Here is a 26,790-nt window from a genome sequence, read left to right as displayed (position 1 = left end):
CAAAAAACAGTTCAATGATTTGATGTGGGAAACTCTCCTGACCTCTACAAGCCCTATGCAGGGAATTATATAAAGAGGCAGCATTAGTGCCAGTTTTCTTTCATTGTTACTTCTGCTTTACAGTTTGGAGTACAGCTTGGATTATTAAAATCAACCAATTTAAAAGCCTTTGCTGTTTTCTAAGTTGATATTTCAGGTCTTCAAAATTCATGCTACAAGGTGGGCAAGTCTTATGTTTCAACCCAGTTCCTAAGATTCATACAAATTCTAGACTTCACAGTCTTAGTGGGAGATGGGATGGTTGCGGGTAGGAGGGAGGTTATGGGGGAAAAAGCCGTTATAATCCAAAAGTTGTACTTTGGAAATTTATATTTATTAAATAAAAGTTTTAAAAATAGATATATATAAAAGAAATAAAACCATGTTCTTTGATCAACTTTAAAAAAAAATTATGAATAGGTCATCCTCATACCTTCTGGTGGAGACACCTTACAGAAATTGACAAATCAGAGCTCACAGAATGAAGGAAATAGGGAGGGATTGATGAACTAGTCTTATCTATAAAGAGATAACGCCAGTGAAAAGATACTGCAAGTTTCCCTCTCTACCTCCAAATCTAACTTATTTTATTGATATAAAAATGAAATCAAATACAAAGAAAATCTTAACATAAAATTTAGAAAAAATTAATAGTGCTAAATGGTGCTTTAAAATATTTTAAATATGAAAAATACATTTTAAAATTATTTTAGCTATTTGCTTAAGTCACTGTAATGTAGCCCTTGTATACAATGTGTAGTTAGGAATACAGTGATGATAACTAATACACAGAGCTGTTGATAGAAAATTGCTGTTGTAAAACAGCACCATCTGGACTATTTATCTTTTTAGATTGGTACTCTTGACATATGGTATTGTGATGCCTCAGGCATTGTTTTTATTGTTTCAGATTGCTTTAACTATTCGGGGTCTCTCATGTTTCCATATGAATTTTAGCATCATTTTTTTCTACATCTGAGAAAAATGTCATTGGCATTTTGATTGGGATCACATTGAATCTGTAAATTGCTTTTGGTAGTATGGAAATTTTGATGATTGCTCCAATCCATGAACATGGAAGATTTTTCCATTTTTTGGTGTTGTCTTCTATCCCCTTCATAAATGTTTTGTATTTTCATTATAGAGTTGTTCGACATTTTTGGTTAAATTTATTCCAAGGTATTTTTTTATTTTGTAGCTATTGTGAATGAGATTGATTTTATAAGTTCTTTCTCAGCCATGGCATTGCCTGTGTATACAAAGGCTATTGATTTTTGTGTAATGATTTTATATCCTGCCACTTTTTTATAACTCATAAAAGAGTTTGATAGTTTCTTAGTAGAGTCTTTTGGATCCCCTATATAGAATCATATAATCTGCAAATAGGATTAGTGTGACTTCCTCCTTTTCAAATTGTATTACTTTGATTTTTTTTTTTCTTGCCTAATGGCTATGCTAAAACTTCCAGGGTATATTGAATAGCAGTGGTGAGAGGGGGTACCCATGTCTGGTTCTGGATCTTAGTGGGAATGCTTCCAACTTTTCCCATATGCAAGAAGATGCAGGCTGTGGGTTTATCATAAATTGCCTTGATGGTATTGAGGAATGTTCCTTCTATACCCAATGTGCTTAAGGTTTTCATCAGGAAAGGGTGTTGTATTTTATCAAATTCTATTTCTGCATCTATTGAGTTAACCATATGGTTTTTGTTCTTCATTTTTAAGGTTTATTTATTTGAAGGCAGAGTTATAGAGAGGCAGAAGCAGAGAGAGAGGTGTCTTCCATCTGCTGGTTCATTCCCCAGGTGGCTGCAATGGCAACACCTGCGCTGATCTGTAGTCAGGAGCTTCTTCCAGATCTCTCACACAGATGCAAGTGCCCAAGGACTTGGGCCATCTTCTACTGCTTTCCCAGGCCATAGCAGAGATGGATTGGAAGTAGAGAAACCGGGACTTGAACCAGCACCCATATGACATGCTGGCACTGCAGGCAGTGGCGTTACCTGCTATGCCCCAGTGCCAGCAGCTCATTTTGATTTGCATTGATTTGCTTACATTGATTTGCATTTACAGGAACCATCCCTGCACACCAGGGATAAAACTCACTTGGTCAGGATGAGATATCTTTGTGATGTGTCATTGGATTCAATTAGATAGTATCTTGTAGAGAATTTTTACATCTGTGTTCATCAGAGATATTAGTCTGTAGTTCTCTTTTCCTGTTCTATCTTTTAGGAATTAAGTTGATGCTGGCTTCATATAAGGAGTTTGGGAGGATTCCTTCCCTTTTAGTTATTTTGAATAGCTTTAGAAGAATTGAAATTAGTTCTTCTTTTAATATCTGGTAGAATTCAGCAGTGAATCCACCTGGGAAAATCCACATTGATTCAATATTCATCCTGGTTATTGGTCTGTTTAGGTTTTCTGTCTTCATGACTCAATTTTGGTAGACCGTATGTGTCCAGGAATCTATTCATTTCTCCCAGGTCTCCCAATTTGTTTTCAAACAGATCTTCATAGTAATTCCTAATGATTCCTTGTATTTGTATGGTATCTGTTACAATTCCTTTTCCATCTCTGATTCTATTGATTTTGGCCTCCTTTTTTTTGGTTAGTGGGGCCAATGATGTATCAATTTTGCTTAGTGTATCAAAAAGCGAGCTTTTCACTGATCTTTCTTTTTTTGTATCATTTTTGTTTCAATTTTATTTCTTCGATAATTATTTCTTTCCTCCTAATTTTAGGTTTTTTTTTGTTTTTCTAGGTCCTTGAGATGCATTGATAGCTATTTGATACTTTTAAAAAATCTAGATGTATGCACCAATTGCTATAAACTGCCCTCTTAATACTGCTTTTGCCGTACCCCATAGTTTCAATATGTTGTACTGTCAGCTTCATTCATTTCCATACATTTTTTATTTTTTAAAATTTTATTTGACAGAGTTAGTGAGAGAGAGAGACAGACAGAAAGGTCTTCCTTCCGTTGGTTCACTCCCCACATGACTGCTACGGCCAGAGCTATGCCGATCTGAAGTCAGGAGCCAGGCGCTTCCTCCTGGTCTCCCATGAGTGTGCAGGGCCCAAGCACCTGGGCCATCCTCCACTGCCTTCCTGGGCCACAGCAGAGAGCTGGACTGGAAAAGGAGCCACCAGGACTAGAACCCAGCACCCATATGGGATGCCAGTGCTGCAGGCGGAGGATTAACCAAATGAGCCAGGGTGCCGGCCCCATTTCCAGAAATTTGATTTCTCTTTTGATTTCTCCTATGACATTCTGTTCATTCAGGAGTATGTTATTCAGTCTTCATTTGTTTGTGTATGTTCTTGTGATTCTTGAGTTACTGATTTTCAGCTTCATTCCACTGTGGTCAGAGAAGATGCATGGTATGACTCTGATATTTTTGAGTTTGCAGAGACTTGCTTTATGGCCTAGCGTATGGTCAATCCTAGATAAAGTTCCTTGCACTGACGAAAAGAATGTGTATTCTGCAACTGTAGAATGACAAGTTCTGTAGATATTAGTTGGGTCCATTTTTGTCCATACTGTCACTTAGCTCTTTTCCTTCATTGATTTTCTGTCTAGTTGACCTGTCCACTGATGAAAATGGGGTATTGAAGTTTCCTGTTACTATTGTATTGGAGGCTGTTTCTCACTTTAGATCCAGTAGCATTTCTTTTAAATAGCCAGGTACTCTGTAATTGGGTGTATTTACATTTTTTATAGTCACAGCTTCCTGTTAAATTTATCCCTTAATCATTACACTTAGTGCCTTTATTAATCTCTTTTAACAGTTTCTGTGCTGAAGTCTACTTTGTCGGATATTATGATGCTTACACCTGCTCTTCTTTGCTTTTTGTTGGCACAGAGTATCTTTTTCCATCCATTCTCTCTGTTTGCATGTATCTTTGTTGGTGTGGTGTATTTCTTGTTGGCAGAAAATAGATGGGTCTTGATTTTTAATCCATTCAGTTAGTCTGTGTCTTCTAATGGGAGAGATGAGGCCATTTACATTCAAGGTTACTACTGATAAATAATGACTTGGCCCTGCTATTTTCAATAAATATTTGTTTTTTTACTTTGGATTTCCTTTGTACTTTTACTGGGAGATTTTCTGCCTTCTCATTCTTTCATAATGATGAATATATTTGTTTTTGTTTGTAGCACATCCTTAATCATCTTTTGTAAGACTGCGACTAGTGACTAATTGTTTCAATTCATGTTTGTTATGGAAGGTCTTTATTTCACCTTCATTCATAAATAAGAGCTTTGCAGGGTATGGTATTCTGGGTTGACAGGTTTTTTTTTTTTTTCTTAGACTCTGTATCTCCATTCTCTATCCTGTAGGGTTTCTGATGAGAAGTCAGCTGTGAGTCTAATGGAGATCCTTTGAAAGCAATCTGGCATTTCCTTCTTGAACGTCTTAGATTCTGGTCAGGTCTATTATGAATTCTATGTGCTTTCTGTACTCGGATGTCCCTTTCTCTGAATTTGGGAAGTTTTCTGTAATTATTTCACTAAATAGGCCTTCTAATCTATTCTCTTTCCACGTCTTCAGGAACTATGTTGGTTTGATAGTTACCCATAAATCTCCAACATTGTTTTTAATTTTTCTAATTTTTTTGTGTGGACTGACTGAAAATTTCTACATTTGTCTTTTAGCTCAGATATTCTTCCTTCCACCTCACTAAATCTGTTTTTAAGGATTTCCACCACATTTTTCATTTGATCTGTTGAATTCTTCATTTCTAATATTTGATTTCTCTTTAAAATCCCAATTGCATGGGAAAAATCTTTGTCATGTATGGATTTCTTTAATTCATGGATTTGATTCTAATTACTTCTGAATAATCTTATGTTCAATCTTATGAATTCTGTTTCAGGCATTTTGTCAATCTCTTTATCTTCACATTCCAATACTGATGTGTTGTGTTCCTTTTGGGGGAGGGGATCACATAGTCTTCCTTAATCTTGTTTCTTGAATTTCTGTATTTTTAGGAATTTGTGGAGATACTTTTTTCCTTTGATGGTTTTATCTTTGAACTATGCCTCTGTGGCTTAAGGGAATGTCTGCTCTTTGAATAGCCAAAGGTGTGTGCTGGGTGTGACCAGGGAGCTCTGGTTAGTGCTCCAGTGTGTAGCAAGTAGCCAATGTGAAACCAAGTTGGGTTGGCAGATCTACTCTTCTTAACAGAAGGGGGAATATGGTCACCTCTATTTGTGTAATCATACCCTCCCCTCTTCCAAGGCAATCAATGCCTGGGTGTTAGTCCTCAGTGGGTGCAACACTCATCCACGCTTCCGCCTGAAATGCACAAAGGATCTGTGCAGTCCTCAGTGTGAGCATGGATGCTGCTGCAATCGCCCATCCCAGGCAATCAGGGAGCTCTGAGTATGTGGAGCCATGTATACTCTGCACCCTCTGATGCAGTCACAGAATTCCCACAGCCTCCGCACTCAGGGCTCCCACAGCCATGGGGTACAGAGGATCCACTTAGTCATGCTAGCCTATCCCATCCACAGAGAGGCTGAAATGTTCCCAAAGCCAGCTGTCTGGGAGTGTCCTTTCTAGGAAGTTTCAGCCCTGGAGCCTGGGATTGGTTGAGAGCCTGGGGACACCTCACAGTTGTATGTGGGTGTCCAGCTTCTTGTTAATCCTCCCCACCAGATTCAAAGTCAGTGGGGAGCATGGACTTCACCCTCTGGTAAAAGTCCTTGGATCACACACATGCACAGCACCTGCTGGCTGCAGTCCTACTCATTTCACAGTTGTGCAGGGGACGTATAAGAGTCTCTGCAGCCAGTACTAACGTTGGGATGGATCCTTCTCCCTGCCCTTTTCTGAGTTTGTGCACAGGAATTTCTGAGTTTGCCTCGGCTGACAAGATGGTTTCTGTCCTCACCAGTGGAACCAGAGACACTGCAGTTGCCCCTGCTGACAAGGTGGCAGCTGTCCTGCCAGTTGCTGCATGTGTGCACAGACCTGAATCAGCTGCTACCTACTTCTGTCTAAAATGGCACCAATCCTCTCTCAGCCTGTTGGTGGGCACCATTGTAGGGAGGATGGGGAGAGAGATGTGCCCCTTTTCTTTTTCTCTGGGTGAGCGGGCACCTTGGTCCCCTCAGGGCTCTAGGATAGACTCCAAGGCCATGGAGTCCTCTGGGCTCTCACTCCAGCTACATCAGCAGTGGCATGGGCCATTGCAGTCTGATCTCACCTTGCTCTCCAAGCTGGAGCTTTGTCTGGCTCAGGGCTGCTGGGGGTCATTTGTTGAATCCATGCTCTTCGGTTTGTGTCTGCACCTTCCAGAGATCCGTGGCATCTCTCCTCCTCCTGCAGAATCTCCGGTGCAGTTTTTCCCTCCAACTATCCCGAGAATGCACTTCCTCAATTTTTTTTTTTAACTTTTCGCCTAGCCTTGAGCAGACCGCCCTGTTGCTATACTGCCATCTTGGAATTAAAAAAGCCTTGTCCAGATATCTTATTAATTCTTCTTGGTTCTGTGTTTATCCTTGTATGTTTTTCTGAAAGTATCAATTATTCAGTTAAAGGAAAAATCGATCCTCCTTTGTAAGATTATAACAATTTGTGATATGATTACTCACAAACTAAAAAATCAAAATGTATTGATAAAAGAACTTGGGGATCCATACCTCTGTCTCATGACCTCTTCTTTGGTTTTTCAGGAGAAGCCAGATACAAAGCCAAGTAACTTTGTTTGAGACATTCAAGCATTTGTTTCTCTAGCCATCAGAAAGAAATAAAAAATGTGGAGAACAGAGTTTCTGGCATTGTATCTGAAAACATTAGGTGGTGCAGGGACGCTGGCTCCTGACCCATTGTGTGGTGTCCAAGTGCACTGTCTCCATATGCTTTCAGTAATTTGGGCCACAACAAGGTTGTATTGTTGGACAGTCACTGTGCCTGTTCTGGCCCCTCCTCAGACTATTGTCTCTCAAACTCAAAGTTCAGAGAAGCCCTTTACTGTTACTTTGTGAAGGGTGGCCCATGATAGAACTAAAGAAGGGCAACAGAATCCATGATAGTTTTTCATGAAGGACACTATCCAATATGGACAAAGGCAACTGGGGAAATCAATGAGATGGCTTCTCTCTGAAATTTATACAACAGAATATCAGCCAGTGTGCTGACAGAAATAGAATATGATAATATAATCACAGTAGAAAGTCTGTTATCATTAGAAAGTAGCCAAGCCCTCTTGGTTTCTGGGGTTTTCTGGGTTACAATTTGAGACTGTATACATCCTTTATTCTTTGGGTATATGGATAGACTCTCTGACTCTTACTACCAATGTGCCTCCCTGAAGCACATAATTTTAAAGATTTATTTACTCACGTATTTCAAAGAGATGGGAAGATATACAGAGCTTCCATTTTATTTATTTATTTTGAAAGAGATCTTCCATCTGTTGTTTCACTCCCCAGCCTTGGGCCAGGCCAAAGCTGGGAGCTTCATCCAGGACTCTTATATGGTTGGGGCCCAAACACTTGGCTTGGGAAAGCACGAAAAGATAGCCCATTAGCAGGGAGCTGGGTTGGAAGTGGAGCAGCCAGGGAATGAAAACAGTGAGCAAATGGTAGGCTGGCATGGGATGCAGTGGCTTTTTCCACTATACCACAACACTGGTCCTTCCAACTGCTTTTTCATCCAGAAATGCCCACGACATTTGCACTGACTGGAGCAGCTCAAAGCCAGGAACTCTATATGGGTCTCGCTTATGGGCAACAGGGACACAAGTACTTGAGCCATCACTTGCTACCTTCCAGAGTCTGCAGAAGCAGGACTTAACCTCAGGCACTCTTATATGGGATGTGGGCATCTCATGTGGTGGCATAACCCACCATGCCACATATGCCTGCCCCTGATGCATACATTTTTTTTGGGGGGAGCAGATCTCAGCGGAGATTAGGGTTTTGTTTTGCTTCAAGTTGGCTTTAGTTTAAGCTGAAGAGAAGGAGATCTTATGCCTGGTAAACCTCAGAATCTACAAGGCAGCCTGAATTCCTCTCCTATGTTTGAAGGAAGACATGGATGAAGTGAGAAACGCTGTCTGTATGTGGGAGAGGAGGTAGGCAGGGAAGTTTACGCTTAATGATCGCCGTCTGCTCTGTGAATGAGGTTATCTGTTTCTAAGGACAGCTAACACGAGGTCTGAGAGTGATTGAAATTTCTGAAATAAGCTGTTTGGGCAGCATTTTAATGAATGGTTGCCTTTGTTACCTAGCAGTGGGCTCTGCAGAGATATTGCATGGGAGTATCAATTTGCAGAGGAGTGAGTCATGATCCTTCCTTGATTCTATTCAGCAGCACTCAGCTGTAAGGGAGTAGGAAAGAGGAGGGGAAGCAGAGACAGGAGTTGACAATGATGTGAAAAACCTCTCGTGGCCAGCAACCAATTTTATTTGCCTTTTTCCTTCTCTTGTGTAATTAATTGTAATATAAGTTTTATTGCCATGTGGCATGCAGTGTCCTCCGGAAACTCTTTTGATCAGTTCTTGACCCAGAATGTATATGTGTGAGGTAGAATGCTGCAGTGTGCAGAAGTAGTGTGCATTCTTGGAGAGGCAGGAAAGCCACTTCTGCTTTCAAGTCTCAAGCAAGGTCAAGAGGGGCAGCCTCTTAATGCTAATACTGTAGTCAGAACCAGGACACTTAAGGTAGCCACACATGCTGTGTCTCAGATGGCTTAGTCTTAACTGATGGCCCCATCTGTGAGCCTGGTGAGGGTGGGGCAGATTTTCTTTTTTAAATCTAGAAGTTGTAACATCATAAGAAATCATAACATAAAACACATTTCACCTTTGGGGGTAAAGAAACAGTTTAAATATATGGGGGAATATATGTGGATATATATGTATATATTATATATGAAATAGTTATATTGAGCGAGCTACATTCCTTGAAGCACCAAGACCTCTGACAGATCTACCATTGCAGACCTTGGTCTCTATTGTGGCGAATTATGGGTGATGAAGTCAGCACTTCAAGTCTGTTTCAGCAGATTTTAAATCTACATACTGTCAGAAAACATTGCTCAAGATAATATTTAAGCAAAAAACAAGTGTACACATTTTTAAATGAATAAGTATTGTGTTAAAATTGCATAATCGTTTTTAACTTGGGATACTTTCATAAATGCTCTATTTAAGGATTTATATAAGAAACATTGTATCATTTGTTAGAGAAATTTAAAATATACAAATTGATCTTAAACTTTGAAGGATAAAGGATCACAGGGACTATCAATGGACATCTCTTGATCAATATAATGGTTCTTCAGTAGATGGCAGGTGCCACAGAAATGATCCTCAACCCTTGATACATATATAAAGGACAGTGCTCAAGTCCATGGAAAATGTATATTATACAAATGATGCATGGATTTCAGAAGTTTTATAACAAAATCAACATTTTTCAATTTCAGTTTTCCATGGACACTTTGAAGTGCCTTCCTATATGCTTACCAAAGAACTTTAGAGACTTGTGTAGACAAGCTGCATGCACAATAAAGCATACATAAAAGGAAAGATAGACAATTGAGGCTCAAGAATAAAATATACTATGGAGGCAGGCTCTTGGAGGTTATAGAAGAAAGATTTATCTGAAAAGAGAGGCTTGGGGCATCTGGGAATGGGCCACAATAGAAACAACCAACCAGGAATGTGACTGCCCAGGAGTCTGGAAGAAGTTAGCCCACAGGGGTCTTCCAAGGAGCCTGTAGAGCAGAACAGCCAGGAGAAATGGAGTTGCCACAGACAGAATGTGTCCGGAAGGGATATCTGACCTCTGCTGAGATTTGGGGTGTTCAGGTTCTGAGGAATAGTGCCTGAGAAATGGTAAAGGGTACATCTTGGTCAAGCTGCAGCCAATGGGAGTGCTGAGGAACCTTGAGCAAAGTCTGGTAGTTATGAGTAGTTATGACTCCTTATTCTTGAGCATGACTCATAGATTTTTCTTAATAACTTATTTGAGAGGGAAAGTAAGGGACAGAGAGCAAAATTTCTCATTGCTGGTTCACTCTTCAAATGTTTGCAATGACCCAACCTAGGCAAGGCTGAAGCCAGAAGCTAGGAACTCTATCTGGGTCTCCCATGAGGGTAGAAAGAACCCAATTTCTTGAGACATCATTGCACCTCCCAGGGTCTGCACTGGCAGGAAGCTGGAGGTAGGAACTGGTGCTGGGTACTGAACTCAGGCATTCCAATATGCAATGCGGGTGTCTTAACTACTAGGTTACATGTCTGCCCCTACCTAGATTTGAATTGTGGCTTTGGCTTCTATTGGCTATGTCCTTTGGAAAACTGCTTCTCTAGGGTCTCAATTCATTAAAATAATGATGTAGATAAAATATTATTTCTTTTTGGGGTTGTTATATTTAAATGTTATTGTATGAATAGCACTTAGGGTCTGACACTTAATAAGCAGCACTGTATATTAAATGTTAGCTTATTATTATATGTCTTCTATATACTTAATGCTTGATGTTTAAATTTTACTTTCTGTTAAGTAGGGCTTGTTTCACATTCACAGATTCTTAGAATTGGGAAGTGGGAATATATCCCCTGCTGCACTTGGGAGAAACTGATAAAACTGACCATATATTAAGATGATATACAGGACAGTACATAAATCAGCAATAAATATAGCATAAACTGTGAGATGTTCTGCAGAATTATTGAAGAATAGAAGATCAGCAAGTACTGCAAGGATCAGATTTCATGGGCAAGATACTACTTGTTTAGAGAACTAAGGAGTAGGTACAACTGACATTTTGTTTAGATTCTCCCTTAATTCCTGACATTTTATGATTCTATGAGGGCATTTCTGGCAATGTTAGAAGCAAGAAGAAGTGGACCTTGAGCAAATGATCTACCCAGAAAAGATACATTTGGCAATAATGGAGTTGGGGTGGATAAGCTTTATCTATGAAAATCAGATTATAAATTTCTGGTAAGAAAGAAGTGGGAAATATAGCAAGACAAAAGAATTATTGAAAAAAAGGACATGTCCTGGTTTGTATAACTATATGCCTTTTAAGTGTGCAATGAAGGACATGTTCTTTCTCCACACAGATACTACACAAAACTGTAGCTGGAGTTTAATTTATAGAACGCACTGTACAACTTTGCAAGTAGGAAGATCAGCCCAGCAGAGGTACTCGGGCAAAAACAACCAGATCAGCTTCCTGCCTGAGAGGTTCCTGGCTTCAGATTTGTTACTTCCTGCCTGAGTTCACGTCCTCTGTGATGAGGAGAGATGAGTCACCTAGGCAGCCTCACCCACATCCAAGATCCTGCTCTTTATAGATCTGGGTGTGTCAGAAGGGAGAGCTATAGGAAGAAAAGGGCTCTGGCAGGCAAATAAAACCTGTCTGTGTACATTTTTTTTTTTTTTGGCAAGAACTTTAAAAACCTTTATTCACCCAAATCAATATATAGCTTTTCCCTTTTTAAGTGGCAGGAGTGGACTATTTGTGAACTGCAGCACTGTAATTGTTCAAACAATGATGCATCTGAAACAGAAGCCCTGTAGCACAATCACATGTCCTTCCTTGACCTATTCTCGTCCTTTCCATTCTCCTCTACCTCCCCACCCAGTCCCACTTGCCATGTGCTTGCCATGATACAGCCCATTTTTAAAGAAAGGATCCCTCTCGGCTCCTTTCCTACGGGAACAGCCCAAGCAGGCTATCTGTGATATCACGCTGACCCACTCTGAAAGGGCAGAATTTATTGGGTAAGAGGTAGGAACCTGGAAAGTTATGAGTAAGTTCCTGCTGAGGTGCTCTTTAGGCTGCCTTGGATTCCAAAGGATCATTCAACCTCCTGAGGTTAGGATGCTAGCTTTTCCCTGGGTTTTCTCATGCAAGCCACCTGTCACCATTAGTTGAGATAACTTGAATCCTTGAAATAAATGATCTAAAATACCTGGTTAAATCCTCAAGAAGGTGCCTTTGCTCATGGTCAAGTGGCAATATTTGTGATTTTGTTAGGGAATATGTATCACCACTTTTTTTTTTTAGAGGTAATTGTATTACAGGCTTTTTTCAAGAATAAAGAAACCTGCTAAATTTTGGTAATGAATCTCATTGTATAATTTAAACACTTTACTGTTCCCTTGTTTATTATCTATGTGTTTTTAACTAGGTTCCGTCTGGTGTTCCTTAAGCATATCATATAGTTTCCATTCCATGCTGAATGCTGGCCAGAGGGATCAGAATTCGGTCCTAGACTGGGCTCTGCTTGTTGCTTCTTCTATTATTTGGGTCTCAACTGTCTCATTTGAAAGTTTATTGTCAAAATAAATAGACTCCAAGGGTTCTTATATGTATAACTTTCTGTGATTTGGTCCTATTGCTTCTATTTCAACTCACTTATTTAAAAGGCAGACTGACAGAGAGAGATCCATGTATCTACCATTTCATTTCAAAAATCACTGCATTGGCCTGTTGCTGGGTCAAGACCAAACCAGGAGCCTGGAACTGCATCTGGGTCTCCCATATGGGTGCTAGGGGCCCAGTCCCTTGGGCCATCTTCTGCTGCTTTTCCAGGCACATTAGCAGGGAGCTGGATTGGAAATGGAGCCACAGTCAGCTTAACCTGTACCACAAAGGTGGTCCTGACACGGAATTCCATTGAATCCCAAAGTTAGCCTGTCCCCTGAAGTTTGTGAAACAGAAATCCCCAAGGCAAATCTACTTCTCCTTGTGTATGATATCCCAGTAAAGCCTTCCTACACCCTCATAATGGGAAGACATTCCTCAGTGTCCAACTAGTAGGGACACAGCAAAGGTAAGATTATCTGAGGGATACTTTATTTCAATTAATATCTTCTTCAAAAGCATATATTTCTTTAAAGGAACACAATCAAGGCTCACAAACTTCTAGTTGAAAATTTAAAAACAACTGAAAATTAGACTCAGAAGATTAAGAGGTTGCAGGAAATAAAGAATACTAATTCTGTTGTTTTACTGCATTCCTAAAATGTAACAGGATTTTGACAGCCAATCAAAGGAAAATCTAAAATGCTATTATAAATGTGCTGCCCTCGGGGCAGTGATTTGGGCTCTGATATTCAGTGTAGTCTGCCCATACTTTTACCTGGATGTACACTTGTGTTTATCCAAACTTGCTTAATAAAAATAGATAACGATAGAAGATAGTCATAGGTCTTTGACCAATATTCCAATATTTGTATTGTCTTACAGATGAAAGTAGTGAGTCCAATTCACATCATACGTCTTTTTTCCAAATTGTTTTTCTAGACATAGTTCAAGTGAAACAACCAATTTATTTATGTCAGCCCTTGCTCTTTCCAATGACCTCTTATTGAGCAATCTGCTAGATGAAGAGGCTGGTTAGCAAACAACAGCATGCTGCAGAGCCCCTGACTAAGGCCTTCTGCCACGTGTTCACATTCTGCACTTGGAAAACCCACAAAAGCTGGTGCTAGAAATAGTTGTTCCATCCCAAGGACTGGCCAACCTGAAATCATTTCGAATGTGGAATGTGTGTGTACACATGCCGCATTCATAGCTTATCTTACTTGGTAAAATGACTTGTTGCTTCCAGGTCTGTGTCTTGTGGACGGAGATTATTATACACGTATTTCAGGTCTTGGACTCCGTTCAGTTCAGGCAACCCAGCATACAGCATCTTAAGCAGCAGCAGCAACAACAAAAACAGAACCCAAAACAAGAAATAAAATTAAGATTGCTTATTACTGGTGCTATGCCAGAATTTCTGTATCTGACATTTAAAATATGAATTATCCTTAGAGTCCCTTAACCTCTTTGAGTCGCCATTTTCTTCTCATATCTAAAGTAGATATATAAATATCCACCATGTTCTAGGAGAATCGAATGGCTAAGGAATGAGAAATATCATTATATATAACATAACAAACTACGTAATATCCACATTTTTTAAAAAAAGCTTAATCCCGGCCAGCGCCGTGGCTCAACAGGCTAATCCTCCACCTTGCGGCGCCGGCACACAGGGTTCTAGTCCCGGTTGGGGCACCGATCCTGTCCTGGTCGCCCCTCTTCCAGGCCAGCTCTCTGCTGTGGCCCGGGAGTGCAGTGGAGGATGGCCCAAGTGGTTGGGCCCTGCACCCCATGGGAGACCAGGATAAGCACCTGGCTCCTGCCATCGGAACAGCGCGGTGCGCCGGCCGCAGCGCGCTACCGCGGCGGCCATTAGAGGGTGAACCAACGGCAAAGGAAGACCTTTCTCTCTGTCTCTCTCTCTCACTGTCCACTCTGCCTGTCAAAAATTAAAAAAAAAAAAAAAAGGAAAAAAAAAAAGCTTAATCCCTAGAAGACTAAGTGTTGAAGCCAAATCATATGTAAGCTCAGATTATAAACCTCATTCCTCAAATCTTGATGCTAGATGATTTTCTAACGTCATGACTCACACCATGAGAACCTGATTTTCCATACTTAAGTGGAAACTGTACTTATGAAAATTATTAAAGCAATGAAATAATTAGATAAAATTATATACAGTCTTTCTTACTAATCCTGAAGAAGATATTTTGTTATTTTACAGTGTAGACTAAAGGGCTAAGACTCCAGTTGTAAACAAAATTGTTTGAGAAAACTTTCTGAATTAAAGCTTGACTTTTGCAAAAGCAACCAAAACCTAATGAAACAAAAAGAGGAAGACTATTACCAGTAACTTTAGAACTCTAATATTGTTAACCCTAAATATAAACAAGAAATTGGGGCTATAGTTTTAGAGGAAGTGTTAAGTTTCAAGTGACGTCAGGACATTAAAAGGAGAGAAAAATGGTTTTGAGGCTGTTCTCTTTTCCACTGTTCTTGCTCAGGCTGAGGAAGCAGCATAAGTAGGTGGACAGGAGCAAAGCAGGATATGTTCAATATGTTCACAAAAAGATGTCCGGGATGGCTCTCTGGAACAAAGTGTATCTTGTGGGTGGGCATGTTAGCAATATTACAGATTTTGTACTTTATCCTAAAGGCAACAAAAAGCTCTTCAAATGTTGTAACATGGGAGTACAAGAATTGAATTGAGTTCTAGAGAGATCATGATTGCATGTGAAAAATGAATTACTGTGGGTCCTGGTACAGAGTAGACTAGGGGACTGATTAGAAGTCCAGGTAAGTTATTGGATTTTTAAATATGTACAGGATCTAGAATTGAGAGAACTGAGTGACTGAGGGGGTAAACTGAGAAGCGTTCAAACCAAACAGCTTTAAATTGAGATTTTGGAATCATTAGCATGTAGATTATAACTGATGCAAAACCAAAGGAATGCAAAGAAGTGGATCAGGTAGCCCTGGAGAGCTGTGAGCTACCTTCTTTCTCTCTGGGTCATCTATTTAGCATCTCAAGCTCGTAAAAGCTCCTTCCATTTTCACATTTCATATCTCTACTCTGTCACCCCTGCTTAACAAATTTACATCTCTTTTGATTCCCTTCTCATCCTAACTGCCATCCTCAGCCACTAAATTCTATTGAAAACACCTCCATAGGCCCTTGTATTAGGTCCTCCTCTTCTTTGAGATGATAATGGTTCTAGGTCAGCTTGGCATCTTCATTTGCCTAGATTTCTTGTTCAGACATTTAAATTTGTTACTTACCTGAGAAGGGTGGAGTGAAGGGGAGGGTGATCGAGAGAGATGGAGTGATGGAATATTCCATTTCTCCTTTACTCCTCAAATACCTGCCATGACTGGGGCTGGGCCAGGGTTGAAGCTGGGAACCAGGAACTCCATCCAGGTCTCCCCCATGGGTAGCAGAAACCCAATTAACTTCAGCGATTACTGCTGCCTCCCGCAGTCTTTAGGAGGAAGCGGAAATCAGGAGCCAGACTCAACAGCTGAATCCAGGCACTCTGATGTGGGACACTGAGTCTTTCAATTCAACTGGCATCTCAACTACCAGGCTAAGTGCCCACCCTTGCCTAGACTCCTTGGAAAACTTTTTTCAACTCCTGTCTCTTAAAGCGCATAACCCCAGAGTTAATTGTCTAAATTCCAAGGAAAATAAACAGTAATATCTAGTGTTCAAATGCTTATTTACTGAAGTCTAAAATTCTCATTTTGGCTATAAATGCCTCTCATAATCTCCATACCAAAGACTGGGGATGCTTGATTGCCTCCAATTCTAATGCATGTGCATGCGGACAGATGCTCTTCAAGCCTTCACACATACTTAAGTTTTTCTTCAGCCAAGAATGCCTTTCCTCTTCTATCCTTCTACAGAAAACCTTTTTAAGGCTCAGTTTAAATAGTTCTTCCTCTTTGAGGCATCGGTTATTGTATTTGAGGTTTAAATACTGCTATCCTTGTTCAGCAATCATGTTGGTTCTTCTCACAGTACTAACTGCTTCCCGGGTTTTACTATACTTTATCATGTTAGATTTTAAGTTCTTTGAGTCTGGTCTTTAGTTCAATGTGGGACTCTTTATAAAATCACCATGCTAGAAAAGTACATAGTTAGAACTTAATGAATGTACAACAATGAATGCAGAGATAAATGAATACATGAAACATAAAAATACCTGATGCCATTAGGCATTGAAAACCTACTACTAACAAATTCAACACTGAGTACTTAACAAAACTTCAGAGAGACACAGTCAGAACAGTAATGAGAATCGACTTGGTTTTGTCTTCTTAGTTCTGCACTTAGAGTTTGAGAGACATCAGTATGCTTATTGAGGCCATTTTCTTTATCACAGAATGGTCATCAATTTTGTAAGAACAGACATCTTCTCCAGAGCCGAAGTTGGATTCTATTTTATCTGAATACCCTAAATTCACATCTGCTTGATTAGGACTCTGTCAAACATTGTCTTGAAAGATGGACCCTATCCTTGGTCCTCTTTCTGCTGACATCACACACACACATACTACATACCAGCTTCCAAGTACAGGCTGCTTCAAACCAGTTGAACCTAATTTGGTTGCTCTTACATGGCTGATGAAAGATAACGGGTGCTATGTTCACCCTTATAAATATGTTCCATTACTTGCAGAGGAGGGTTTGAGTATTTTGACTGTGCATCACACAGTAAGAATGGCTTCATAGTTGGGCTAACTTAGCCATATCTGTTCTCTGATCCCCAGCGGTGTGGCATGAATAACAACTTTAATTGGGGCAATAGGAAAGCAAATGGTGGCTAGAACAGGCAATGACCAGATTAGTCACATTTCAAAGTTTCTGTTCTCTTTCAAAGTCCAAATCTATTAGGGAAGCAGACATGCTTCCTGCCACATACAGAAATTAGAAAGACGCCTGCTGGGAAATAGAATAATGGGTGTGATAAACATTTTAAATTGGGTGAATGGTTCTTAAGTTCTTTGGGAATCTTCCATAATAGTTGATATTGATTTTTTTAATGAGAGGAAACCTGACGAAATACAGGCTTTTATGTTAGTCATCTCAGCCAGCAACACTCTTGGGTTTCCTACAGATGATGCTTTTAAGCAAGATGGGGATTTCATATATTACTTTTTCCCCTGTTTCTCCCAGGAGTAAATAAAAATCACTGCTGATATCTGGAAACACACTGTTTTCTATCAAGGATGAGCCATTTACTCCCATGGTAGACTCATGAGGCATTTCTTGCTCATAATCCTGGGTTCTGGTCATTTATAGAACATGGAATTTATGACGCATGACAAATATTTCTCAAGTTGTAACTGGGTCATGTTTTAGTAGAATGAATTCTTTTAGAAGAATTTAATGCAAGAGTAAATTCAAGATAGAATTAAGGGAAAGACAGGCTACACACATAAATAGGAAGTATCATTATGCTCTTAAATCTGTAGATAGGAAATATAATGAAATTTGTTCACTGTATAGAAATTAAACAATGGCACTCAAAAAATTGTCTTTTGCAAACTTATTTTAGCAGAAGCTGTGCCATGAAAAGTATGATCCTGACTCCTCCTTGGTTATTTACAGTCCCACAAAATATACATTGGCAGAGAAGAGAATTCAGAAAGAAATGATCAAAAACTGAGATACTACTACCCTTCTATTTTGCATGAATGTAGTCATTGACTTAATTGGTCCATATTGCTTCTAATTTCTTTTTCTATTTGTGAGTCTGAATCTAAACTTATGTGTTTAATTTGTGTCTTCTGTTGCCAACTTTCTTCATTATCCTATTAGTCAAGATTTCATTAATTAGAACATATGTAAGTTTTTGGATATACTGTGTACCAGAAACTTTGAAAAGTTGGTTTTAATAGCGTCAAATTATGTATTTCAGTACTTCTAACTAATTAAAATACCATATGTGTACTTTTAAATGAAATGCTACATAAACTCTTTCATGGTCATTTGATAGATGATGACTCATGTGCTGAGTCTTTTTCTAAGCTATGTAGAAAATTTTATTAAGAAGAAAAGAAAGTTCCCTCATCTTTAAAAAAAAAAAAGCTTGTATTTTCTTGTTATTTTAATATGCTCATGTCACTCGGCACAATTTTAGTGCCACCTGAGAAACAGCATAAGCTGCATTTTTTTTTCCTGCTTTTTAGAAACGTTTGCGGCTGGTTTAAGCAGTTAGAATTTGGCACTCTGTGCACTTAGTTATAGCACTATAGATATTCAGAAATGCTGGACATATTAGTTATTTGTGTATATACATTTTATCATCTTATTAAATTAAAAAATTTTAAGACTCTGAGTCTTTTATGCTAATGTAGGTGCTAGAGTCCAAGGGGACATTAGAGTTGGTACTGCCTGGATACTTATTACCTAACTGGAGTCGAGCTCACAGACTTAGTCTTTGTATTTACTTTGTGGTGTAGACTAAAAGTATAAACAATAATCCCTCAACATCATAACATAGCCCAATGATATCGGAGATAGGAAGTAGATCTACCAGATGAATCACTGGCTGTTACTGGAAAGCCCCTGAGAGATTATGAAGATAGGCAGAATTTCATATATCCAGTTTACAGAAGAAACTGCAATATATTTGTATATGAAGGGTATGTTTAAAGTATTTTTTAAAATTCCTATTTTTCAAAACAGGAGAGAAGGGTGGTAGAGATTTTGTTTGAAAGTTTAAGCAAGGAATTAAATCAAATTCTCAGTTGAACAATTTATCTCTAGCCACCTGTGACTGTTGAGCATTTGAAATGTGACTGAGATAGTATTGAATAAAATTAAAAATTCATTTTCTCTAATTGAAATAACCACATGTTAGGCCACACCACATTGTGCATGATTTATATGTTAACATGGGTCGAGTATAACATTATAAATGAACTGAATCTTAATAAAAAATAGGTACCTAGCTAAGTGCTTTATATTATTTATTTATAAGGGTTATTATGAAATTTAAATCAACATATTGATTTAAATGCTTAATCTACACAAAACATGCATTGTTAGGTCATTTATTTATCAACCCTACAAGATAGATACTCCTATCTTCATTTAATAGCTAAGGAAGCAATCTTTTGCCTTGAGGACTATAACCAGTGAAATGCAAACTGGGATTGAAATGCATGGAGGCCTGACTACCAAGTCTATGCCTTTAACATCTTGTTTAGTTGCAGTAATCTGAAAGTTCCAAATCTGTTATTTTTCACTGATACTGAATCCTACACTGATCTACCACAGGTTTGTTCGTCTCCTACAGTTTGTTACGATCACCAGTATGCATGTATATGCCCAAGGGAATCACTGCATTCCTCTCCTAAAAGATTATTCTATCAGACCCTTCTTCCCTCACCCTGCATATCTGGTCTCCATCTCTTCAGACTGCACAGTGAAAGGTAACATTAAGTCTTCCTCTGTTGGTCGACAGAGATCATGTAGGATCTGATGTATACCACTAAAGGTACTGCTCTCTGGTTGAGTTGCTAGTGAGTCATTTAATAATGAGGACCCCCAGTGTCTCAAGCTGGAAGACCGGCAAATGATCACAGGCAGAGATTGGGGTGGAGACTCAGGAGCCATCGCTGCCTGGGCTACTTCGTTAGGTCGACATGTTTTGTCAATGAGAGAGAATTTACAGAGCACTTTTGAAAAATTCTAATTCACAGTACAACTGAAGATATGATTGTAGTAATGACTGTCCTTGAATTTTAGAGTATACTTGGATAACGCCTGAATCTGGCATTGATATTGTTGTGAATAGGGATGTTTAAGAATAACCCTGAAATACCGTATTAAATTATTAAGAAATGTATCTGTTCATTCCTCTTTGTTTTGAAGAGCTCTTTGGGGAGCTCCAAGTCATTAACAAAAATAGATTGCTGAAAGAGAGACATAAATGAAGCTTATTATTTTTGCCATTTCCCCGTGGGACTTACCATTTCTAGCATGTTCAAGAGCAGCCGGCTGTGCTTTCGGACAATATTATAAGCTCGACAGCAAAGCTCCACAAAATCTTGGAAGTGCTGAGGATTTTTCCCACCTTCTGTGATAAAGTACTCCATCTCTGAAGTAAAAATAAAAGGGGCTCGGTCCCTATAAGCCAAAAACAATAGCAATGACAAACAGGAGGGTAAGTGGCTAGTAGGTTTTAGATTGGGCAGTTAGGACCACTTATTTCCACGGAATGTTCCTGATATCTTTTCTCTACTCTAATGGATGAGGCTCTTTCATTGGGGAGACAAATAGAAAAACTTTCTAATGGTTTTGCATAACTGGGCTGCAACAGAGAGGCAAGGATAAATATTGTTTTACCATGTTGAGCTAGTTTGTCTGAAATTATTAATTCTAAACTACATTTAGAAGGGAATGTTGCCCATTGAAAATAATAGCCAGTTAATAATACAGGTAATATCTATGCAAAGTCATTATAGAAAGTATACTTATGCCAAATTTTGCCACGATATAACCGGCTGTGAGGTTGAACTTGTGTAAAAATTTTTTCCTTTGAAGATATGCTGACCTTTTAGGGAGCAAGTTTGTGGTAAAAGCTGAGAACCTCTAATGACAAGTTCTTTCAGAAGGAAATCTGGGGGGTTGGGGAGTGGGGACACCTAACCATTGTCATATGCTTAGGAAAGCGGATAGTTGATATTTGTTCCACCAAAGACAATTGTGCTCAGAGCTGAATCTTGTCATGGCTAAATCTCCTCTCAAAAATGCCACCAGTACCATCCCATCCTTATCTCAAAGGTCACTTCTAGGTTATCCACATAACCTCTCTGCCAGTATTAAGCCTTAATTGTGTCTTTGAACTGTGCAGCTTTTTTTTTTTTTCACTCACCTTGTAGTAAAATTGTAGCGCAGTTTTATATTTTCTTAATCATGAAAAACTCATAATTTCATATCTAATAGTTTCCAGTGATTCTCACCCCCTATACTACATTATAGTGAATGGAACTTGGAAATAATGTTAGAAGAGTCTTGAATTTTGCAACTAACAGAAAATTTCTGTTCTGATAGATCTTGTCTCTCTTTAATAGAGAAAATTCTATTGGACCGAGTTGATTTCTCTGGGGAAGTCTTTGTAGTTAAGCTCTAGATCAAGAGATACTGCATTTCCTTCGTGCATGATAACAGGGGTTATAAATCAGATGCAGACGCATCATCACAGAAAGCTAAATATGTCAAACAAACATATCCAAAATAGAGAAAACATAGAGCAGCAATATCAAAGGAACACATTTCAGTTGAGTTTAAATGTTATGGTCTGAATCATCAATGATTTCAGCAAAATGAAATGAATCTTAACATGATTCTGAGCAATTAAAAAAAGTATCCCAGAATTATGTCAATTCTTTTTTGTGCATAAAAAGTCTCATGTATGCAACAGAGGCTCTCCCATCCATCCTTATAAAATATAGGAGTTTTAACTGTGGTATGGTTTTATCAGCCCACTCAGGAAAATTTAATTCTAAGTTGTGGAATTAATGTGTTAGAGCCAATCTCAGAAGTTTAGGCATTGCTTATAAATCTGAGCCATAAATTGGAAACTCTGATATCTCTCACTCTACTGTTACTACATTCTGTATCATGAGTTGAAACTCTGGTTAATGTCATTTATAGCTATGTAAGTATACTGTAGCAATGTCATGTTACTACCTACCTTTTTTCTAGATTAGTGGTTTTACAGTTGCTTGCTTAAGTCTACCTTTTTATTTCTTCTGTAATTTTTACCTATATGCTTTCCAATTTTTCTCTTTGTCTCTGCCAGACCCTCCCAACCCCCACTCTTCTGACACTGACTTAAAGATCAAGAACAACAATGTTTCTTACAAGAAGTCTTTTCTAATTAACTTAATAACTACTGGTAGTCTTAAGATTTCTTTAACCCACGTGGCTTGCACGGTTTTCAAGGGAAGAGAAAGTATTCTCTCTTCCCTTTATGTCTGAAATAACCTTTTGATGATATTCTATTTTATGCAATGAATGCAACAACAAATAAGCACAGCACATACAGTGAAAAGCATGTGATAATTTAACATTTATGCAGGAAAGTTAGGTGAAAACCCTTATTTATTATGATTTTATTGTTTTGCTGTAACAGTTAATCATTTTATTAACTTATAACCATTCTTTCCCTAAGAGTGTTTTACAGATTTGTAAAAGAGAAAATAAATGAATTGATGGTTTAAAAATGTATATATGCTTGAAACAGCAAGGCAGACAATTAAGGGTAGAAAAAATATATATACATATGTGTGTGTATATATACATACACATACTTGATATACTAAACAGCAACTTGGTCACTGTCCTGCTATTTCCCTATGTGTACTTCTGAATAAGTCTGTCCTGTGATTTTGTGGGTATGGGACCCAAGTATTTGGGTCCTGCCACTCTGGCTGTGGCCTGGCCCCTGCTTTATAGGCATTTGAGGAGTAAGCCAGTAGATGGGAGATCTCCATCTCTCTCTCTCTATCACTCTGCTTTTCAAATAAATACAAATACACTTTTTTTTAAAGGAGCAATTTTTCATTCATTGATTTGATCTTTTAATCCAATACGTACAATACTCAAAAAATGCTCCCTTTTAAAATATTGTACCCATCCTCTCTTCAGGGACACAATGATTCCCAGAAGCAACTTCCTCAGAGGTGCATTATGCAGTCCAGCTAATGCCCCTGGGCTCCATCCCAGCAGCTCACAGTGGCCTTTAGTTATCCTAAGTTCAGTAGACTCCGATGGGCTCTGAAATTAGTCACACCTCCTAAGCATTTATCGTATATTAGCTTAACTGTACTTATTACAGTTTGATTTTAAAAGTTACTGACAAATTATACCTGTCTTTCACTCAGAAAATGCCCTATAGGTAGGGAGTGGCCTTGTTGTTAGGATCCTATTTTGCATGCTCCTTGCAAAAATTTACAGTTTTTAAAGATCTGAATTGAATATACTTTAGGGCCATGACCGTGAGATAACTGTCTTACATAGTTATCTAAAGAAACTACAGAAGCAGCCATCTGTCTCAGTGCTGGAGAGAACAGGCTGCATGGGGATTGTGGAGAAATGGCAATATCACCTCTTCCAATGACTAAACCACCTATGACCTATAATTTTGGACAGGTTTTAACAATGAAGACTTTTCTCTGATTTAGTTCATCCTTTGAATAGACAGAAAATGACAGTCCTCATTTCAAAGATTTCCTCTGAGGATTAGTGCCTAGGAAGTATGCACAGTTTTTTTTTTTTTTTTTGACTGTGTCCTTTAGAATCTTATCCTCACACTTGCTGATGTAGCAACACACTAAACATCTCTTGCCATATCCCAAGCCAGGATATCAAACCCATTTGAAAAGGATTTCAAAGGAGATGCATGCTTTAATATTGGCAGGGGATATGAAGAGAGGAATAGACCAAGCTACCTCTAAAACAGTATTCTATCAAGGACTTATGACTCTGTGAACATAGTTATTTTCTGCTTTTATGGAGTCATTGGTAAAGTCAGTAAATGGAAGGATGCAAACTTCAGCTTAAGGTTTAAAAAGACATGAGTGTTTGAGTAATATGTTTGTACCCTGAACCGAAATGTATGACTCAAAAATGGGGCATATTTGGTTTTACTTAGTGAAATTACTATTTTCATGAATTTCAAATGTTCCTAGGAAATATCATATTAAGATATGTCTGGAATATTTCTAAGAGTTGCAGACTGCTGTAACAGTGAATGCTGATATTAGCATACAAATAGATGACTACAGAATGCAGTGGGTGAATATTCAAGCTTCTACTTTTTTTGATATCACAAATGACCTACATTTTGAAGAACACAATTTGGTGTCCAACAAAAAGAACTCTAGTCTCTTTTCTAATATGCAAGAGTTAATTGAGAAGGCAAATTTGTAATCTCCACTGGAGAACCTAGTATTTTCAATGAAGTGCATGGACTATTATAGAAAGAACATTTAACACCTTGTGGGATCTCCAAGCTTGTGGCAATTATTAACTACGGAGGGCCTCACCAATAATCTCTAGGTGTAAAACATGTCCCCTATTCAGCTCTTTTGTAAATACACTGTATGCCCTCAAATTCCCCCATCTTTACTTAGCTTCTTAATAACTTTAGATACCGACTGTGGGGTGGCACATAGGTGCGAGTACATCATTTCTCTTATTTAAAAAGGGTAGTGAAATAGCTACAACTTCAACATTATCAGTCCTACTTTCCCAAGTCTAATATGTTTATTTTGTGAGGACACAGAAAGATGGGTAACATCCTTAGAATCCCCATATGTTTTTCATTTTAACTTGAGCTTAGGGGAAAGTTCATAGCCCTGTTCTGCTTAGAATTCCAGTACATGCTTGAAACAGAACTTAGTTGTCTGGATATGAAAAAAATTTATTGATGCTACAATTCTTATATTAAAACTGGATTTGTAGTACTGCAATTTAAACAGGGATCAGGTTCTAAAATCAGATTAAAGACAGAAATCAAGAATGGAACAAGTTACCTCTAAAAACCCATAAAGCTATAATATGCATGATCAAAATGTATGTATCACGCTTGAAACTGACATATTATCTCACACCAATAGAATTGCTTATGTTTAGGAGATGTTCATGTTTTCCTTTGAAAATTACATTTAGAAGGCATTTGGCCTGTGGTTAAAATGCAGGTTGTGATGCTCAAGTCCCACATTTGGAATTCCTTGGTTCGGTACCCAGCTCTGGTGTCTGATTCTAGTTTCCTCATGTAAACTCTGCAAAGTAGCAGATGATGGCTCAAGTAATTGGATCTTTGCTACCCATGTGAAAAACCTGGATTGAGTTATTGGCTCCTGGCTGCAAACTGGCTCAGCCTCAACCATTGTGGGTATCTGGGGAGTGAATCAGAGTTAGGACCATGAGATGCTGTTGATAGCATACTGTGCCCTGGCACATGCCAGGGGCATAGACTCATTGGGTGTTGGAAGGCATGGTCCTTACTCTAAGTGGTTGTCTCTTTCCCTCTTTCTTCTCTTCTTTTTTATAACCTCCCACACAGAATTTTATTTCTTTCTCAATCATCTTCCACCATCTTTCACATCTCTTTGAAGAAAATTTGTTTTAAATCAGAAGTTGTTTATAAAAACTTATAATGGCAGGGTGATGATGGATACAAGGAAATTATGCAGAGAAAACAGGTGATAAAGCAGAATAGAATGACCTGGGGAAGCAGAAAAGAGAACAATGAGCGTGACAGGATGGGAATGAAAGACCAAACCTTTTTATCTGGACATACTCTACAGAAGAGTGCTTTGTAAGATCCAAAGCACTTTCCACATGCTAGGTGTAGTTTGCCTAGGACTGGCTTTGTGATTGGCAGAAGGCTTACTGAAACGCACAGTGCATCACATTTTGTCTTATCCCTCTGACTTACATATGTAGGGTGATCATCAAGAGAAGCAAACAAGCGAAAAAAAAAAAAAAAAAAGAAAGAAAAACAAAAACCTCCTTGGTAAATTTTCAATTTGCATAACAGACTATGGCAGGAACTTAATTTATATTAATGCAGTTGTACTTTCTCAGTTTAAGAAAATAAATTTAATGGCATATTTTTGGAGTGATTCAATCAACCAAAATAGAACTTTTTGCTCTACGTTAAGAACTTAGGATAATTGTTTCAAAGGCAGAAAGAGAGGCCTTCCATCTGTTGGTTAACTCTCCAAATGCCCACAAAAGCCAAAGCTGGGTCAGGTGGCAGCCAGGTGCCAGGAACTCCACTCTGGTCTCCCATGTTGTAGCAGACACCCAAGTATCTGAGCTGTGACCTGATGCCTTCTAGGGTGTGAAGCTGGAATCCAAAGTGGAGCTGGAACTCAAAAGCAGTCCCATTCTGAAAGCAGGTGCTGGAGTTCACAGTGACATGTGAACCACTGTGCCAAAGGCCTGCCCCTAAGAAATCTGTAAAGTACTCACAGATGGAGAGATACTGAAACTGTGTGTTCCTACTAGAAAACTCAAATGATAGTAAGATTTGCTCTGAGCAAAACGATCTACAATATTTCTTAGTAAACCACAATGTGAATAACAGACCAATGAGATTCATGTAATTTCAAACAATACTAAGATATTAATGTCCTGCCACATACTTTAATTACTATCTACCTAGCACTCAGGTCATTATGAATCATGTACTGAACCAAAATGAATGGATTAAGATAAAATTAATCTCTTAATCTGTCAAATATTTTTAAATGATGGCTTTGAACTGAGAAGATTTAGAATATAAATATGAAAATACTCAAATTAGAAAAGAAACAAAATTTGTTTACATCACTGGTAATTAATTATCTGTTGAGAATGTCAAAATGATAATGTATGGGT

The 26,790-nt window shown here is 38.5% G+C and overlaps 1 protein-coding gene across 2 annotated transcripts in view; it reads right to left on the bottom strand.

Annotated features, from left to right (window-relative positions):
• PIK3C2G (phosphatidylinositol-4-phosphate 3-kinase catalytic subunit type 2 gamma) overlaps nucleotides 1-26,790 on the bottom strand; it is a 445,304-nt gene that overhangs the window by 71,662 nt on the left and 346,852 nt on the right. For both annotated transcript variants that reach the window (XM_062194891.1, XM_062194892.1), the window contains exons 26-27: nucleotides 20,364-20,520; nucleotides 13,604-13,713 (exon numbers count right to left, since the gene is read on the bottom strand). In XM_062194891.1, coding sequence (XP_062050875.1) covers nucleotides 13,604-13,713; nucleotides 20,364-20,520 — 267 coding nt within the window. The remainder of the gene's footprint in view (nucleotides 1-13,603; nucleotides 13,714-20,363; nucleotides 20,521-26,790) is intronic.

Source organism: Lepus europaeus, chromosome 6 (assembly GCF_033115175.1).
Source record: "Lepus europaeus isolate LE1 chromosome 6, mLepTim1.pri, whole genome shotgun sequence".
Classification (NCBI taxonomy): Eukaryota; Metazoa; Chordata; class Mammalia; order Lagomorpha; family Leporidae; genus Lepus; species Lepus europaeus.
This window is presented reverse-complemented; position numbering and strand designations above follow the sequence as displayed.